Below are 19848 nucleotides of genomic sequence, written 5' to 3' on the forward strand. Positions count from 1 at the left end.
AGCTAAACATTTAGAGATCCACTGTCCAAAACAGTGAACATGAACCACATATGTATATTTAAATTTGTTAGTTGAAATTAAATAAAATGAAAAAACTTAATTCTTAATCATACTGGCTACATTTCACATTCTTAGTAGTCACATGAGACTAGTGGCTACCATATGAACACTGTAGATATAGAGCATTTTCATTATGATAGAATGTTCTATTGGACCATGATGATTTATGGAAAGAAGTGAGGAAGAGGGTAGAGAAAATGCATCACACATTTAAGCAATAGGAATTTGAGATGTAATCCTATCAGAAGTGCTGAGCTATGGTTATAATACAATCTATACTCTTTTGGAATCAGAATTCAATTAAGCTTAATTTTTTACTGCCTCACACAAATAAATTATAATGGGGTTTTGATTTGGATTAATGAATTTTTGGTATTTTTTTGCAAGTCTTTATAGAAATATTCTGATAGTTATCTACCAGCCTAAGGTTATTAATTTCACTTTTGACACTTTGATATATTGGCTTATTTTGGTTCTGCTTGATATAGTCATTTCAGAGAGGGGTGTATTAAAATACCCAGCTACAATTCTTGTTGTAATTTTTACTGTCTGAAGGTCTGTCAAAAGTTGCTTGAAAAGTTTTGGACTTGTTTACTGAGTGCATAAATTTTTATAATAGTTATATCATGTTGTACATTCTTCCTTTTACTAGTATATACTCACAGTGACTCCTAGGCTTTTCAATTTGAACAAGTGGGTAATGAGAGAGTAGACCTGAAGAGAAAACAAGAAGTTTGTGAATAAAGTTAAGTGTGAAATGTCCATAAAACATCTACGTGGAGTAAGGAATTAGATGTGTGTGTGTGTGTGTGTGTGTATAACATGAAAGTGCAGGAGGCATGACCTTGAGATATATATTTGGGAGTCAAAAACATATAGATGATATTTAAGGCCATGGAACTGAATTAAATTACCTGAAATCAATATGTGGAGCTAAGAGGGACCAGAATGAATTCTGGAGAACCGCATCATTTAAAGGTAAAATAAGGAAGATGATTAGAAGGTAAGAAGAATTGAGGAGACTGTGATGTCAAGGAAACAAAAAAAGGTGAGTGTTTTGAAAATGAAGCTGTGGTTACATGTGTCATATGTTGCTGAAAGGTGGAAGCATTTTGGAAAGAAAAAGTTACCATTAGATTGTGTGGTAAGCAAAAAAATGGCCTTTCAGTGGTATCCACATCCAAATCCCTAGAGCATAGCAATGGGAAGTTAAAATTGCAAATAAAATTATAGTTACTAGTAAGGTGAATTCAGACAGGGAAATTATCTTAGAGTATCCAGTGGACTGACTGCAAACACAAGGGTCCTCATAAGTGGAAGAAAGGGGCAAAAAAGGAGGTCAAAATAATGAAGTATGACAAGAACTTGATTTGCTGTTGCTGGTTTGAAAATTGGAAATGGGACAAGCCAAGGAATGCAGGTACCTTCTAGAAGCTACAAAAGGCAAGGAAATGGAGTATCCTCTAGAGCCTCCAGAAAAAATGTATTTCTACCAACACCTTAATTTTATCTTAGTGTGACTCATTTTGTGTTTTGACCTCTAGAACTGTAAGAATATAAATTTGCATGTTTTAAGCAACTAAATTTGTGGTAATATGTTACCACAGCAATAGGAAACTAATGAAGATTTTCACCACTGAGGTCACTAGTGACCTTGACAAGAGACATTTCAGTGGAAAAATGGGAACAGAAGTCAAGTTATATGAACTAAGAAGTGGAAGGTAGGTTTGTATGTGAAGGTAGGAAGTATCAACAACTTTTTTGGAGGCTTGGCTGTAAAAGGTACTAAAAATGATGGGTTTTCATAGTTTTAAGGGAATGTGCAATCCAGGGGAGGATTTAAAAGGGATATTCTAGGACTGAACTGTCCAGTGCCGTAGCCACTAGTCATATGTAGCTATTAAAATTAAAATTAATTAAAATTAAAAATTCATTTTTAGTTGCACTAGGCATATGTGGCTAATGGCTACTTTATTGGACAGTATTGTACTAGATCATATCCATGTGCTAATGGAAATGATCCACAGAGAGAGAGAGAAACTAAAGGATTGAGATAACTGAAAAATGGAGGGAATAGCATCCAGAAGATGTGTGAGGAGAATTAATATTTGATAAAGGAAGAGATGCTTTATCAGTTGTAACTGGAACAATAAAAAAGAGAGAACTGGTACAAATAAAAAAGACTTGAAGATTTTGCGGTGGAATAATGAGAGTACTCTTCTGATGGCTTCGGTTTTCTGATTCAAATGGTGTCAAGGTGTGTGTGCTGCAATAGGTGTGTTGAAGAAAAAGGAGAATGTACAAAGTTGTTGATTCAGAGGATGGAAAAAAGCTTTTTTGAAAGACAGAATAAGACTGTTGAACAGTATAGAGGGCCCATTTGAGGTTTTAGATAATGAATTTCAAGTAAAATCAATCTTACTCTTTTTTGGGGGGGATGTTGTATCTTTGTATTTTATTCTTTTGATTTTCAAATTATAAAAGATTTTAAATTATAATAATCAGTATTACTGGGAACACAGTGTAATGTGCACTACCCTTGGAGGGTTTAAAATGGTATAAACTTTTTGCAGTATTAGAAAAAAAGTAGATGCAACCTAAATGTCCAACAAGAGGAAAACAGAATAATTTTGGCAAATACACAAGATGTAGAATTTATATAGCCATTAAAGTCTGTTTTTGAAATGTTTTAATAAGTTTGGATAGTGCCAATGATGTAAAGTTAGATGATAAAAGTCATGATCCAAAACTAAATTTAAAACTATGAATCCAAATTTATAATAAAATAGGCATATGTACACATGTACATATACATACCAACCTACATATATTTATACATAGTAAAAGAAAATGCACTTAAATATAAGAAAGCACTGATGTTTAAATATCGCATTATATAGAAGAGATAATGTGTCTTTAATTTTTTATACTTTAAATAGTTGTAAAATATTCAACATTGAACACGTTTTATTTGTATATATTTTAATGTATTTTTAATCATAGAAATAATATTTTATAATGAATGCATTCTCATTATAAAATATTCAAACAGTACACATAACAAAACTCCCCTTGGTCCACTGTCAATCTCAGATCTCTTTCCAGAGGTGAACCTTCTTCTTAATGTTGAGTGTTTCCTTCTAGACCTTTTTCAAAGCATTTATACACATTTTGTGTAAATGTATTACTTTACTAGCCTGAAATATTGTTATTGATTACTTTTATTCTAGAATGAAAAATAATGTGTAGAGATAGACAGAGTAATGAAAGGGACCAAAAGGGAGCATAGGTTGGTGAGTCAAACAGGTGGGAGTGGTATGTAGATGTCAAATAAAATCTTAAGCAAGGAGTGGTCTAAGGTGTCAAACACTGTAGTGGATGAGAATACTTCCTGAGTTCTATGCTTATCCCTATCTCCCACCCTCCAGCAGCCAAGCAGCCTTCATTCATCTAGGTAGCCAGCTAGACAGGCTGGCTTTAGAAGTTATTTTGAGAAGCTAAAACTAGAAGTAGGGAAGAAGGTCCTATTGAGGCAATCCAGTGTGAGATGTGCCAGAGAGGATTACTTTCTTTAACCTCTCATCCTTGATCTGTGAGCAAAACATAGCTGTAATAATTACTCTAATGCAGCCTGACCCATAGTGTCTTATTGACTCCTAGGTTTTAGCTACTTTTCCTTGATGGGGAGTTGGATGCTTGACATTACAGTAGATGACTCACAAACATCATATGATCAACTTCCTAGCTTGGATTATGTTAAAGAAAGAAGTAGCTCAGAGCAAAAGAAAGGATAAGGCCAAGTTTGAGGCCTTCAGTGGATATGGGAGGGGTCAGACATTCTCAGTTATATTTTTTCAGTTTTCAAAGTTGGGTTGCAAAGTGCAGGAGCTAAGCTGCAATGAGAGGCAGGAGTAAGTGAGGTAGAGAAAGAGGCCTAGACCAGAATAGAAGGGAATTAGGTGCTAAGTGAGAAGGTTCCTGGGAAGTTGCTAGGAACACTATCAGAGTGTTAGATTTTTGATGTATTTTGGGGTGATAGTGTTAGCATATTAATTTGGTTTAATTTTTTAGACATGAGGCACAAGGTCAGGACAAACACATAAGGATTCTAAAGTACCTATTGGCTTTGATAGTATGGGCATTGTTGGAAATTGTATTAGTTTTCTAGGACTGCAATAATTAAATACAACAAGTTGGGTGGCTTAAACAATAAAAATTTATTTTTTTCACATTTCTGGAGACTAGAAGTTCAAAATAAAGATGTTAGTAGGGTTGGTTCCTTCTAAGAACTGTTGGCAAAGACTCTGTTGCAGGCCTCTCTCCTTGGTGTGTAGATGACCATTCACCTCCCTATGTCTTTTCACTTCGTCTTTCCTCAGCGTATGCCTCTATGGCCAAATTTCCCCTTTTAATAGAGACACCAGTTATATAGGATTAAGACTCACACTAATGACCTCGTTTAAACTTACTGAACTCTGTAAACATTTTATTTCCAAATAAAGGCACATTTTGTGGTACTGGGGCGCTAGATTTTAACATATAAATTTGGGGTAGGACGCACAAATAAACCTTTAAAAGAGGGCAATTCTGATGGAGTGATTAAAGTAGCAGAGGCCATATTGTGGAGAATTGAGGAGTGAATTGGAAGGGAGGGAGTGGAGATAGTAAATGCTGACAAAACTTTCAAAAAGCATAGCTTTGGGGAAGACAGATACGTTAGGGAAGGCAGTACCTTGAGGGTAACAGGAGAAAGAAAGTAGAGATGAGCATATTTCATATTTGGGAAGGAATCACTGGAGGAGAGGTTGAAGATCCAAGAGGGAGAGGAGGTCTGAGTCTGGTAAGAAATGGGAGGGAATGGGACTAAGGGTTCTCACAGAAGTACTAGTTTTGAGTTATAATAGGCTTCTCTGAGGCTGCTCAGCTCCTTTGGAGCTGGAGGGCTTGGTGGATATGAATACAGATATGCTGATAGGATGGGGAGTGAGAATATGAGGGATGAGAGCATTCATAGAGTGGTAGGAGCATGAATTCTGGAGCTAGACTGCATGTATTCAAATTTCAGCTATGATGTATCCTTTGGAAAAACTTTTAACGTCTATAAGCCTCAGTTACTTATCTATTATTGATAATAATATTAATGATTAATAGTCATTATTAATAATAATTTAAATATCTACTTTTAAAGGTTTGTGAGGATTAAATAAGTTATGAGATTGTAAATTCTATACAAGTGCTTGCAAATATTATTCTCTTGAATTGACATGGAAATTTGCTGCTGAAAGGGGAGAGGTAAGGAACAGATGGGACTTGAGTGAGGTGATAGTTTGGAATTGTCACCAAAGGAAACGGGATATGGAGCTGTGAAGAGCAAGTAAAAGAATTACCAGACAACACTGAGGACACAACTGAGATTGGAAATCATAAATTTGAGCAGGCAACGATACACAGGATTGTTCATTTCTTCAACTGTGCTCAGCAATTCTTGGTCTAAGATCAGAGAAGGAAAATTATAAAATAGATCTAGGGAGGGCAATGGTACTCAAACTTTAATAAACATGAGTCACCTCAAAGTATTATTAAACCATAGAGCCCACTCTCAGAGTTTCTTATTCTGTAGGTGTGGAGAGGATTCCAGTAATTTGCGCTTTGAACAAGTTCTTAAGTAGATTCTTATGTTACTGGTCCAGGGACTACATTTTAAGTACTACTGATTTAATGGAAGGTATTATGAATGGGAGTAGGGGTTGGAGAGTGTATGCAGTGTGTAGAACAAAGTAGGCAAGTGACATGAAAGTTGAAAACATTTGTAAAAGAATGGGTCAAGTGCTAACTATGGTGATTCAGGCTATATGAGGAAGAGAGTGGAGTTAGGATAAGAGAAGGTGGAGGAGAGTCGGGTTCTTCACAAGGTCATAGCACTTACCCCTGTTTGTGATTCCACAAGTTTTTGTTTATTTACATATTGTTTACTTCCCCCACTAGATTACAAGAGGACAGGAATCATGTTGTTTTATTCACTATTCTACTCCCAAAACTTAGCACCTATTATGTGTTCAATAAAATTTGTTGGTTGTGAAGAAAATTAGCTGGGAGTGAAGAAAGTTGAATGCTTTCCCCTTTGACTCTGCTTGCCCTTTTTATTCCTTAATATTCAGACCAGGTTTCAACTCTCCTATAATATCTTCTCCAGTAATCAATACCTCTGAATGCCTGTGTGGTTTTTTTGGTTTTTGTTTTTTGTTTTTGTACTTCAGTAACATTAACTTTTTAAGATATATAGTTGTTTGAGTTTTAACACATGTATAAATTAGTGTAACCACATAATTAGAAATCAGGGCAGTTACATTCTACCTTCCGTCTTCCCAGGCAACCACTAATCTGTACTCCATTTCTACATAGTTGGTTTACTCAAGATTATCTATCTATCTATCTATCTATCTATCTATCTATCTAGAGAGAACTACATTTGTTCAACCATTCACTGTTAAAGCATATTTCAGTTCCACCCAGTTTTGGTTCTTATGAACTTATGAATAAAACTTCTATGAGTATCTGTGTAGCTTTCATATGAACATAGTTCTCATTTCTCTATGGCAGACACATAGATATGGGGTTGTTGAATCATACAGTAAGGGGATATTTACTTTTATAAGGAACTGCCAAATTGTTTTCCAGTTTACATTTCCACTACTAATGTATAAGAAATTCAGTTTTTCGGCATTCTGGTTAGCACTTGGTGTCATCTCTATTTTTTTAGCCAGACTGATATGTTATAATATCTCATTGTGGTTTTAATGTGCATTTTTCAAATAGCTAAAAATGTTAAATGCATTTCATTTGCTTATTTGTCATTCTTATGTTATCTTTACTGAAATATTTTTTCAAAGTTTTTCCCATTTTAAATTGGGTTGTTTGTTTTCACATTGTTAAATTTAAAGAGTTATTTATGTATTCTGCATAAAAGGGTTAAAGCTTGGTTACTATGGTCAGAACAGGTTCCTCAGAAAGTGATATTTAGCCTGATATTTGAATAATACATAGGAACCAATCATATCTCCACTTTTGAGAAATCAGTCACCTCTTCTTGCAGATTTTATGGACTGGCTGCCATGGGGAAAGCCCTTCACCTACAGTTGGGTGCAAGGGTGTTAGCTGGGTGGGGTGTGGCAACTTGGGCTCTGTGGGCGATCAGCATTGGCTCTGTCTCTGGGGAGGGCACAGTGGTATGGTTTACATACAGCTCCATTAACTGAGATTGGTGTCAGTGAATACTGCAGTGATCCTCAGTGGCCAAGTCTGCAGGTGTCCACAGTAGTGACAAGGATTATTTGAGGTCTCAATGGTGAAGACTAGTTGAATCCTCCTTTTTATTTTCCCTCATGGGGCAGAGATAAATGAAAGCATTCCTCTTGGCACCAAGACCACAATGTGGGTGCATGTGCTGCTGTGTCTGGGATGCCCAGAAACAGCTTTGGCTCCAGAATTTTGTGGTGTGGGATCACTCACTGCTGCAGTGGTGCAGATGTCTCAGGGGAAGAGCATCTCCTGTTGAGAGAGAAGGGTCAAGTGGTAGCTATTCTAGTGGAAGTGGATCAGTAGTAACTCTTTCTAAGTAGTGGAGTCAGAACACAGCCAGCTTCCTCTGGGAGGCTAAATGGCAGCAGTTCCTTGTGCAGGGGTGTCATTGTAGCAGTAACTCATTCTCTGGAAGAACACAGAGGTGGTGCCTCCTTGTGCGGGAGGGACACATCAGAGGCTCCTTCTTGGAGGGGTTGAGTCTTGGAGGGTTGATGGCTCCTTCTTGAGGGTGGGAGTGTTGATGGATCCTTTTGGGGGAGCAAAGTGTCTCTTTGGTTGAGAAGTTGAAGCAGATCCTTTTTGGGGGTAGTAGGGAAGAGTGGTGGCTCCTTCTGGAGAAGGACAAAGCATCAGTAGCTTCTTCTCCTGGCAAATGCAGCATTGATGGCTTCTTGTCAAGGCAGCAGTTTCTTTTGGGGATAGGATAAGGGGCAGTGGCTCCTTCTCAGTAGGATGCAGTGGTGGTGCCTCCTTCTAAGGGAGTGGAGCAGTGGCAGCTCCTTCTCTGGTGTGATACATCAGCAGTGTCTCCTCGTAAAGCTAGAGGCAGAGTACCTGTGGCTCCTTGGGGGAAGGGCAGATTTTCCATGGCTGTTTGGGTAGGGGGCAGAACAGTGGCTCCTCTGGGGAGAGCAGGGAAATGGAGGCTTCTTCTTGTGTGTGATTTGATGGCAGCTCCTCCTTGGTGGTGCAGAGAAGCTATGGCTTCTTTTTGGATTGGGGCAGCATGATGGTGATTCCTTCTTGTAGAGGTGACATAGAGTCATGGACTTCAGGCAGTTCAGTTGATGAGTCAGTGTCAAGAAAGACTACCTGGTGGTGGGGGCTGCTGGTGTCCTCCTGTTATCCATTTCCCCGATGGGGATTCCTTCTTGATGCCTAGCTATGACAGACGGGAGTGATATAGTTAAGATATTTCCTCTACACTTTTTTATTTGGCCATCTTCAGTTATTTTTTGTTTTTGTTTTTGTTCCACTGGGTTGCTTCACGTTCTTCTTTGTATTCTGGAGCTATCTCAGAGTCATTTAGTGGGTATATAGTTGTTTATTCTTTGTTTTGGTCATTATTGTGGAGGGAAATGAGTATTGAGACCTCCTTAGTCTACCAACTTGCTGACATCTCTCTTGCATAATCGGATTTGTATAAAATGCTTAGAATAGCAAAACTATAGAGACATAAAGTAGATTAGTTGTTGCCCAGGGCTTGGGTATGAGAGTGGATTAGCAAATGACGGCTAAGAAGTGCAGGGATTTCTTTTGGTGGTAATGATTTTCCTAAAATTGGTCATAATGATGGTTACAAATTCTGTGAGTATACTAAAAACTATTGAGTTATACACTTAACATGTGTCAATTATTTGTTTTGCACATTATGTCTCAATAAAGCTATTATAAAATTAATATGACATCAGTTGGAAGATGCATTGGAGAGGGCAAGACTTGGAAGGAGATAAACATATTAAGAGGTTTCATAGTAGTCCAATCTTAAAACTGAGTCTAAACTAAAGCAGAAATATTGAGAATTGGAAGGAAGAGTATATGGTTATAAAATATATTGTAGAGGTACAATCAATAAGACTTGCCATTTGGTTGAAGGTTCAGTGTATGAGCATGGGGAGACAAAGGAGACTCAAGTTTTAAATCTGGGTAACTAGAAGGGTTTTGACATCATTACTAGACACTGGGAGCACAGACTGAGTAACAGCATTCTTTTTTCAAAGGAGGAATGTGAGTTCATAGCAATTTTTTTGATGTTAGGATAATCTTCAAAAGATGCTTACAACTTTGATTTATAATATTATGTTAGTTTCAAGTGTACAGCATAGTGTTTTAATATTTTTGCAGATTATACTCCATTATAGGATATTACAAGATAATGGCTATATTTCTTTGTGTTATACAGTATATCCTTGTTGCTTATCTGTTTTTTGAATGGTAGTTTGTATCTGTTAATCCTGTCAAAAATATTTAATTAATTTAAATGAATTAAAAGATGCCCAGTATCTAATTGAAAACTTTGGATTGGTACTTAATGATAAGGAATGTCTGGCTAAATATTTGAGTCATCAATACATACAGATCAGAAAGTGACTGAAAGTTTCCATGGAGAAGGTGTGGAAAAAGAGGAGAAGACTAGAGACAGAGCCTCGAAGAAACAGCTGCATATAGGAAGCAGCAGCAGGAAAAGGAGACCAAAACAAAGCCAAAGAAAGAAGGACATTGTAAGCAGAGAGAACAGTAGCAGAGCTGCCTTACCAGAGGATTGGACCTGGATCTTTTAGGATAGGGATGCAGAAGAGAGGGTGAGAGTGTCCCAGGTGGGAGAAAAATAAAGTCACAAAAAATGAAAACTGGTATGGAAATGATGGAGAAATATCTTATAGGTCCCGGGACTCACTCAGCATAGCCTTTTAGGGAGACCTGGGAATTGGGAGAAATTTCTGACCTGGTCCAACTAGACTCCTGCTACCCTTTCTAGGTGAGGTTCTCACTTACCAGTGGAACATCCCAGAGAGATCTGGCCCTGGGCCCAATGATTCTGCTTGTGTTTCCTGGATCTATTATTCTGCAGTGGATCCCATCAAGGTAAAGACAATATCGGCTTTCTGGAAGTGAGTCTCAGAAATGAGCAGACTGATTGGCAAAAAGAAGCTATTAAACAGATGTAGTAAGATACCCAAACCTGAATCCTAGGGTTTTGGGGAAATTCCTCAAATGCTGAGTTTATTTTAATATATAGGAAAGATGAAAGGAATATGTACTCATATTTGTTCTGAGGATTTTCTTCCTTGTTTCTTCTTGGATCATATAAAGCAATGTGTTCTCTTTTAAGAAACCTAGAATTGGTTGTTAAGAGACTGAAATTCTAGCCCAGATTTGGTTCTGTCTTGCCTTTGGAGTGACTTCAGATAAGTCATTCTGCCTCTTTTTACTTATTTGGAAAATGAGCATACCTATGTAGCCACTCATCCACAGCCATCTATCAGCAATCACTTATTGAGAGCCTACTACATTTTTGACATTTTACCTGGTGCTTTGGATGATATGAATGTAAGATACAGTTCCCATTTTTCAAAGAGTGTGATCTGGTTGTGGGAGGCAGATGACTATAAACATAATGTTAGCATTAAAAATCTAAAATATGAGTATAAATATATATATAATATATTCTAAATATAGCACAGTATTAGCAGCTCCTTAAAACCATATAATAGAAAGTGCTGTGGGGGATCCATGAGACAGTGATTACTTCTTGGAGAAGATAAATCAGAGAGAAATGGAGAAGGCATCATAATGGTAGGTACATGTACCTTGTGCTTTGAAAGCTGAACAGCAGTATGACATAAGATAAAGGATATGGGGGAAGGGTGGGCATTATAGGAAGAAGAAACAGCCTGAGAAAAAGGTACTGGGTTGTGAAAGTGCTTGGTAGGTTTGGAGATCAATGAATAATCCAGCTGAGCTAAAGCATAGGTGAGATAACACATTTTACCTGTGTTCCAAGATGACTGTGAGGATGAATTTAGAAAATATAGCTTAGATGCTTATAAATGCAAGACATTATGATGAAGTGCTGGAAACACAGTATACTTATCAGCCTGGCTCCCTGCAGAGCACTACCACCCAGGAACAATTCCAACTCTTTCAGTCTCTCCCCTTCCCTCCTACCCTCAGGACATGTATAGTGGCCTGGTGGGACCCTTGACCATCTGCCGAAAGGGCATCCTGGAGCCCTATGGAGGACGGCGTGACATGGACCGAGAATTTGTCTTGCTATTCTTGATTTTTGATGAGAACCAGTCTTGGTATCTGGAGGAGAATGTGGCAACTCATGGACCCCAGGAGCCAGGCCGTGTTAACCTACAAGATGAAATTTTCTTGGAGAGCAATAAAATGCATGGTCTGTAGAAAAGAACCTACCTCTTTTCCAAACAAGTCCTTACTGGTTGCATGATTGCATGGAGGTATCTGATAGACCCATCACTACCTAAGGGAGCATAATTCCTGAAAGGATAGGAAGGTAGGAGGGTGGAATGGGGAAAAATTAAAAGAAATATCTCCTACTACAGTATTATACATTTTATACACAGAACAGATAATGTGGTCCACATTTAATCAGGTGCCAGAAAGCAGGAAGTTGACTCTAAAGCTGCTGTGGTGACACCAGCACATTTTAACATATTAAAGAAGGCAATTTGGACATTCATTACCCTCAATATACCTGATGCACTGGCTGATTAGGGCCTCTCTGCTTAAAAATTCTCAGTTTATTTTCTCAATATTATCTTATTTCCTTACCATTCTGGATCTGAGATCTGCTTTCTCAATAAATTCTAATATACATAGATGAAGAAAAGCTTGCCTTTTAGTCTATTTTTAAAACAAAGTTTCAATTTACAGATTGAAGAATTGGAGAGAGCCTTAGGGAGCAGCATGCTGGGTTTTTATTATATACAAATAAGAGCTTTTTGATCCTCCAATGGATTCTGGAGGGAAATTGTGCATCCAAGCCTTTCTTTGTTCTAGAGATTTGTGTATCTTTCTTTTCTGAAGAAAGAGAAAATCTCAAATAAGAGGAAGAACTTACTGCAGTGGAGTGCAATATTTCTTTGATTTGAGGATATGTTGCACCTTTAATAGTGACTTTAATGGAACTCAAAAGTTCTATCTCATTATCACACAGATTTTAGCTATTTCCCCTTAATGGAGATATAAGTGATTCACACTGGAACAGATGATTCACAAACCTTACAAAGTGAAATTGTTAGCTCCTTTCAAATCAGAGAAATAAACTGCCCAAGACAAAAAGGGAATGAAGACAAAGATCTTGCTAGTGCAGGGGTTTGGCTAATGCCCATTTCCATCTTCTTGTTTATGTGTTTATTCATCCAAAATATTCAGGTATCAATCTATCTATCTATCTATCTATCTATCTATCTATCTATCTATCTATCTACCTATCTATCAATTATTTGTTGAACACTCAGAGAGGCACTGGAGGTAAAGAGATATATAATGTTGAAATCTGAGGGCAAATAAATAATATCCTTCTCCTTCCTTCCATATTCCTGAACCAACTGAGAAAAAGAAGAGATGCTTAAGATTAAATATGAACTTACCAAGAAGGCAAACTGAATTTAGCTTTGCAACTAAGTGGGCTTGCTAACACTCCCCTTGTAATGGATAGATTTTCGACCCATGTCCCTGACATAGAGGGACAATAGTTCTCCTCCTTCACAGGGGCAGAATCTTTTCCACAATGTAGTAGTGAATCATTGGCACTGCTTTCTGTGGTCAGACTGATCCAAGAGAGAGAAGAATCAGAAAGGGCTGAGTTGAGCATATTTTGTTCCTTTTCTCACACAAAATGCACAATTTGTTGAGAGTAAATACAGAAACAGGCTATAAATGCTCCTTCCATTATTTCCCCTCTTGGGATATGGAGGGGAAATTATCTTCCCTCTGTGAGAATATGAAAAGTGGGGGAAGGTACCCTGAGTATAGTTTTGACAATGTGTATTAACATGATGATAAGTGGTTTGTCATCTTTGAAGCATAGGATGTGGCCTGGGAAGAGGTAGATGATGAGTCCCATGAATTAATATCATTATTAATTCCAAGAATGTGACAAGTATTATTTTTTAAATTATTGTAGGCTTAAGTGTCTTCTGATTGTTCTGAAGAATACAAGGAAATTATAGTACTATAGTACATACATTCACTTCTTGCTAACTAGAAACCTACAACCTAGTGGGGATATGAAATTCCCCAAATAAAAAGATAAGCAAATGGAAAAAGCAGTTTCTGGTGAATTTCAAAGAGTGGTACAGAGAGTACTGGACGAGTGGAAGAGGATGCAGGGATTGAGAGATACTAAGAGGAGCTAGATCAGGGAAGTGTTCTTGGAAGAGATGAAGGTATGACTGGGCTTTGAAAAGATGGATAAAGAGAGGCAGAATTTCTGGAAGAGAAGATCAGAAGCATGAGCAAGGACACAAAGAACATGAATATTGAGCCATATCGGAGGGGTTGGTAAAGAAATCACCCTAATGAGAATAAATGTGTTGGATAGTGGTATGCGAGTCTGGGAAGGTAGTTTGGGGCTATATTTTAAAGGACATTGTTGACTGAGATAAGAAGTCTTGAACTTGATCTTTTGGGCAGGAGGGAGCTATTAAAAGTATTTTAAGTAGCCGAATGCCTTGGTCAAATTAGTTATTTAGAAAGACCACTCTTATAACACCAATGTGGAAGATAGACGAAAGGAGGACAAATGGAATAGAGATAAGAGAAGTTAGGAGGCTATTGCTATCATTAGAGATGATAGCTATTAGTTCTAGGGCAGTGGCAATGGAAAGTCAAAATGAGAGATATAAAATACTTTTTGTTCTTTTGCAGCCATTAATGGAAAGCTCTATGCCAACCTCAAGGGCCTTACCATGTACCAAGGAGAACGAGTGGCCTGGTATATGCTTGCCATGGGCCAAGAAATTGACCTACACACTATCCATTTCCATGCAGAAAGCTTTCTCTATCGGGTGAGCTGGAAAGAGGGCTGAGTCCCTCAGGGGTGATTAGAAAAGTGACTTGATACCCAATAAGGAAGAAGAGAATAGCAAGAAACAAGATAATAATCAGTTAAAAAGAGGAGAGTTCTTGTACATGGAGTATTAAACTGGGAATTCTAGTTTGGCTTTGTATCCCTGGGTCATACATTTCTCTCTAGGCTTTAGCTTTCCCCTCTGATATAGAAGAAATGAGTGGCTCATTTATGGGATAAGGAGATTGAAGGAATGTAATTGGATCTCGGTCAAGGACTTGAGACTCAGTGAACAATCATCCTCAGAGCAAGGAATTTCAGAGTGATATTTCGGAAACTCTGAAAGTCCTTAATCCATTATAAGAACTTTACTTTAGGAACTACATGGAAAAACATGTAGGGTTTGAAGAAGAAAATTTAATCTTAGGAAAAAGGGTCAGACTTGTAGGCATTAATGTAGACTTAAAGATCTAGAAGTTCTGATAAAGGTGATGACATGGAGGAGAAACAATTGAGTTTCATTTCTAAAGGAAATATGTGGATCCTTTTTGGGGTCAAGGCTTAAACCTGATGAAAATTATGGAGATACCAGTTTTTTAGCCCCTTAATGAAAGCTGGAATGGCTTTTAACTTAGGTCATTTTATGAAAAAGTAAGGATGAGAGAGTCTCCTCTGCTGAGTCAGTTTGTATGGGTGGGTTCATAGGGGAGATGGATAAGGTCGAATCTTTAAGCTGCTCTCTGGTCTACAAATCTTGGAGTCTCAAGACCCTGATGTAGACATCCAAGCCTTTAGTTCCTATAAGCTCTGAGATGATCTTTATACCCTTCATCTTCTCTCCCCCATCCCCAATCTCTCTTGCAGAGTGGAGAGAGCTACCGGGCAGATGTGGTAGATCTGTTCCCAGGGACTTTTGAGGTTGTGGAGATGGTGGCCAGCAACCCTGGGACATGGCTGATGCACTGCCATGTTACAGACCATGTCCATGCTGGCATGGAGACCCTCTTTACGGTCCTGTCCCAAAGAGGTAAGGCCTAATTAACCAAGATAGGTTATCTTCTAGCACTGTATCCAGCTTATAGGAGCCAGATAATCCCAAGAAGTGTCTTGCACCTGTTCTTCTCATCCCTAGAAGAACCAGGGCTTGAGACAGAAAAGGTATTCACCCTAAGGTATTCTCTCAACAAATATTTCTCATTCTCTATTGCTCCCCTGATCTGGTCCCCTCCTAATTTCTTTGACACCTGTTGAGTTCACATAGATTGACCTAGGCTGAAACTGGTTGAGCTCTATGCATTGATGCTTAGTGAAGGTTTGCTTCCTTTGAATACATTTAGTTTGTATATAAATTTATTATTTCAGAGTTTATTAGAGGCACTGACTATTTCAAAGAATCTTGCTAGTGAGTTTTTTTAAAAAAAGAAGAAATATAATTCTAAAAGTAACATCTTAATTGGTTTGTTTTGTTGGGATTGTGAAAGGCAGTCATTTCTGTCCTGGAACAACTCTGTCTAAGACTAGAAAGAGATACTGTCCATCAATTACAGCTTATCCCAGAGTTGCTACCAAGGGTGGAAAAAGTTTTTATTTTCCTTTACATTTGTTATATAATGAAGGAATAGCTGAGGTAATTTCTTTACTAATCAATCTTCATTCATCATCAAGAACATAGAAGGGTAGGTTGTGTTGGATTGTATGTCTTTGGATCATTAAAGGGCAGTATCTCACTTCTTAAGCCTCTTTACATGAATATGTACTCAGAACTATCCCCCTTCTAACAGACCCTATAAAACCTCCTGGGACCCACAGGAATCAGGGGAGTTTCTTTTCTCTTATTTTTTTTTAAATCATACTATTCTGAAAACTGGCAGTACTAGGGGAGGTGTTCTGGAATTCCCAGCCATTGGCACTCTATCAGCAGGAATAGAAAGTGGGAAAATGTTTTGGGCATTCAAATAGGACTAGCAAACCAGGGTAGAAAATACATCTCTGCCATTTACACCCAGGGATGTAGACAAATGATTGTACACTATGATTTCCTCTATCTTTGGAAAGCTTTGTTCTCTGGTAACCCATACTGCTAGAGTGTGTCTCCCAGTTACTATTCTAGTACTGTTTCCCACCACCCAGACAAGCACACAGAATTCTTTGTTGTATTCTGCCAGCCCTCAGAACCAAAGTCAAGTGATGAATTGATGTTATATTGATCAATATGCTGTAAGTCCAAAGTGACAGACTGTCTCCACATGTAATAGTGGGTCATCCCAAATATGGACTATCTAATAGATAAGAGGCTATCAGTACACATCATCAAAGAACTTCCATGAATAAGGATAGCTCATATCTCTTTATAAGAATGAGCCAGCACATAAATCTTATCTGTTTGCCTTTTTGATTGTTTATACCCCACTGTGATCTAATTTGATATTGTTCCAACCACATATGAGTTAACAGCCAACCAGAGGGAAGAGTTGAAGACAAGTAGGGAATAAAGAACTAATTGTTGAGAAAAAGACCCTGGTGAAGAAGCAGGTGATGAAAATCAGAGCTACAATAAAAGATTAAAGTAGAGTAAGGTCATTTTCTTCTACTAAAATAAGAGAGAAAACAAAAAAGGATTAATGCTTAGATTTGGATGAGAGACTTGACAAAAAGGTAGATTATTTCTCTCTATTGTTTGTGTTTCAGCTGTGATGGAAGAGACAGAGTCATCTACTGAGAGTGATAGATAGATAGTAGGATAAGGGCCTTGAGGAAAGTGGGCATAGGTTTGAAATAACCACTCTGGAAAATGAGAAAAAAGTTATTCCGAGTGATGGAAAATAAATTATTGCTAAGCAGCATTCAGAATTTAAAGTTGGACACAAAGAATACTGATCTTTAAAATTGTGTGATGCTTCCCCACCAGCAGTCAGCATGCCAGAAAAAAAAAATACAAGGAAAGCATAGTTACTGGGATTTCAGTGAATGATTATAAAACCCACAAGTTAGTAGTTGAAGTGATGGACAATGGAATTTAGCCTGACCAGGGATGGAAGAGAAGACAGGATGAAGCTGGTGGGTCTAGGGAAAAATAGAAGGGTCCAGGAGTTAGATGTCTTCATGAGAGAATAACAGGTGAAATGGAATAAATAGCATAAGAGCATGGAAATGATAGGATGCTGTTGTTAAATTTTAGATTTCTGAAGTGGAGCAATTTTGCATAATAAGTCCAATGTGACCAAAGGAGTGGTTGACAGAATTGGAGTATATATGAAAGTCACTGGAGCTAAGCAATCCAAAAATTGTGAGGCTTCAGTGTTGGATAGGTCAACACTCATGATGAGAATTGAGGAGAAAGATTGAGCCACATAAAAAAGACTTCCATGAATGAAGAGAACTGTTAGGTAACAGTGGCAATAAGTGGTTGTGGTTTTTCTAGTCAAATAATAGGAGCCTCAAAAGGGATGGATCTTTGCAAAAAGGGAATGGATAATAAATAATCTCAAAGCAGTATTGAGAGGACATAAAAGAAACATAGTCCTCAGAGAAGAGACAGCCTCATTAAAATAACAAGAAGAAGTATTCTGAGAAGAGGCTGAATATGCAGGGATGTAAGTTTGACAAAGAGCAGGGGCTTCCTGAAGGGAGGCTGGAAAAGGGCAGTAAAGAGAGCAATAATGGAGATTGAGAAAGTGCCAATAAATATGTAAATAATGGCAGAGAGGTGACTTACCTTTTGGACTCTTAAGCCTATGCTCTTGCTCATATTTTGTGTCACTGCTCAAAATTAAATTAACATACCAATGTTGATATTGAATATAAGATAGTTAATTCAAGGCACCATCATTTTGCTTACTGTACCACAGACAGTTTATTCGAACTGATGCTAACGTCCTACAACAAGCTTGTGGATAGGTAGGAAGAAAAACAGGACTAAACTCTTTTTTTTTCCTTCTAGAACACTTAAGCACTACCACCACCATCACTGAAGAAATCGGAAAAGGTACGGAGAATGATGCATAGAGTGGGTAGTTATACGTGTTGTGCGTTTGGGGAAATGTGCAGTGTCTCTAGAAGATGGGTTTCACATGACTGAAATGTGGACCACAACACTAGCAGAAAGCATCCTGAGATTTATTTAAGACTTCAGAAGCCAAGAACCTAAGGTTCAGCAGAATTCAGAGAATAAACTTTTAGTAGGTTTATTCTCTCTGACCCCCCATGCCCAACCTTTTGAGTTGGGAAAAATAGCCTCATTTCCAGCTGAAGACTCCTCTCTTAGGCCTCCCATCTAATACGTGATGGGGAAGAAAATTCAAGATCTTGCTGAGTTGTGTGTGAAGGAGTTATCTGTAGTGATGTTTTACCCACAGGGACAGTGTGAACCTAGGAAAAATATCATTCGGTCTGCACCGGCTAATTTTATGCTTGCATCCATGGAATAATAATTGACTCTTTGGAACCAAGAGCCCTTCAAGAAAATAGAGATTCTTGTCTTATCCAAGCTCAGTTAAAATAGTGCTTTCACTTTCCACCCCATTTGTACCTGGACTGAGAAAGGCTCAGAAAATTATGAGACAATGAATGTTAGAGATCATCGGTTTAGTCTGGAGGTTTTTCAGCTCTGTTTGGAATAGTCCCAATGATCTGCCTAAGAGTCTTATAAACTGTCAAACAGGGGACTAGGGTATGACATAGAGGGGTTGGGGAGAGGTAAAGTGAGGTGGAGAGAGTGGAGAGCTGTACATATATGTGTATGTTTTTGTATATATATATATATATATACACACACACACAGATATTTGTCTATATATACATATTTTGTGCATATATTTATACCTTTATACATATTTATATATACATACATGCATTTGTGCATATTTGTGTGTATATACTTACAAACATCTTCATAAACTCTTGTTTGTTGAAAAGTTCCACAGTGGGAACAAAAATCCTCAAAACTGGTGATCTAATAATACCCAATATTTTCTTTATGAGAAACTGAGGGATGGGAAGTGATTTTTCCAAGGTCACAAGAGGATTAAGTGATAGAATACAAACTCAAAACCAGGATGTTTTCCAGTTTCTGTTTGAACTCATTATAGTTCTTCTTCTCTCAGTTCTGTAAGAACATTCATTCATCCAGTTATATAGTCGCTAAACACATGCTTACTTACAGGAACACCAAAAAAGTAAGATGTAGTCACTATTTTCCAGGATATTCAAGTCTAAAAGTGGAATGAGACACAAAAACAATAATTGCAGTGCTGGATGATATACATTATTTATAAATGGACAAATAATAATAACTATCAATTATTGTGCATTTGATACCTTCCAGGTACTATGCTAAATACTTTATAAATATTAACTCACTTAAACTTCACAATAAACCTCTGAAATAAGTATGGTTATTATCCCCATTTTTAAAAGAGGAGACTGAAATCCAGAAGTGAGGGGAATTGGCCCAAGCAAGTAAATTGTTGGAGTACCAATAGTACAGGTACTTTGGAAACACAGAAGGAAGGACCATTAACTGTCCAGCTGAATTGATGACAGCTTTGCTGAGACCTATAACGTTTAAGCTGGGGATAGAAAGGTGAGGAGGAAGAAAGGGTGTTCAGGCAAAGGGAGCAGCTTGAGAAAATCTTGGAAGTCTGAAGGAGGATAGTCCATTATGGACA

General features: G+C 37.7%; 1 protein-coding gene across 1 annotated transcript in view; it reads left to right on the forward strand.

Moving 5' to 3' along the window:
• Window positions 1-19848, forward strand: part of HEPH (hephaestin) — an 87737-nt gene that overhangs the window by 66292 nt on the left and 1597 nt on the right. The window contains exons 16-20 of the mRNA XM_015252233.3: window positions 10121-10227; window positions 11317-11542; window positions 14041-14180; window positions 15047-15209; window positions 18123-18167. Coding sequence (XP_015107719.1) covers window positions 10121-10227; window positions 11317-11542; window positions 14041-14180; window positions 15047-15209; window positions 18123-18167 — 681 coding nt within the window. The remainder of the gene's footprint in view (window positions 1-10120; window positions 10228-11316; window positions 11543-14040; window positions 14181-15046; window positions 15210-18122; window positions 18168-19848) is intronic.

The sequence above is a fragment of the Vicugna pacos genome, chromosome X (genome assembly GCF_048564905.1).
Source record: "Vicugna pacos chromosome X, VicPac4, whole genome shotgun sequence".
In the NCBI taxonomy this organism is placed as follows: Eukaryota; Metazoa; Chordata; class Mammalia; order Artiodactyla; family Camelidae; genus Vicugna; species Vicugna pacos.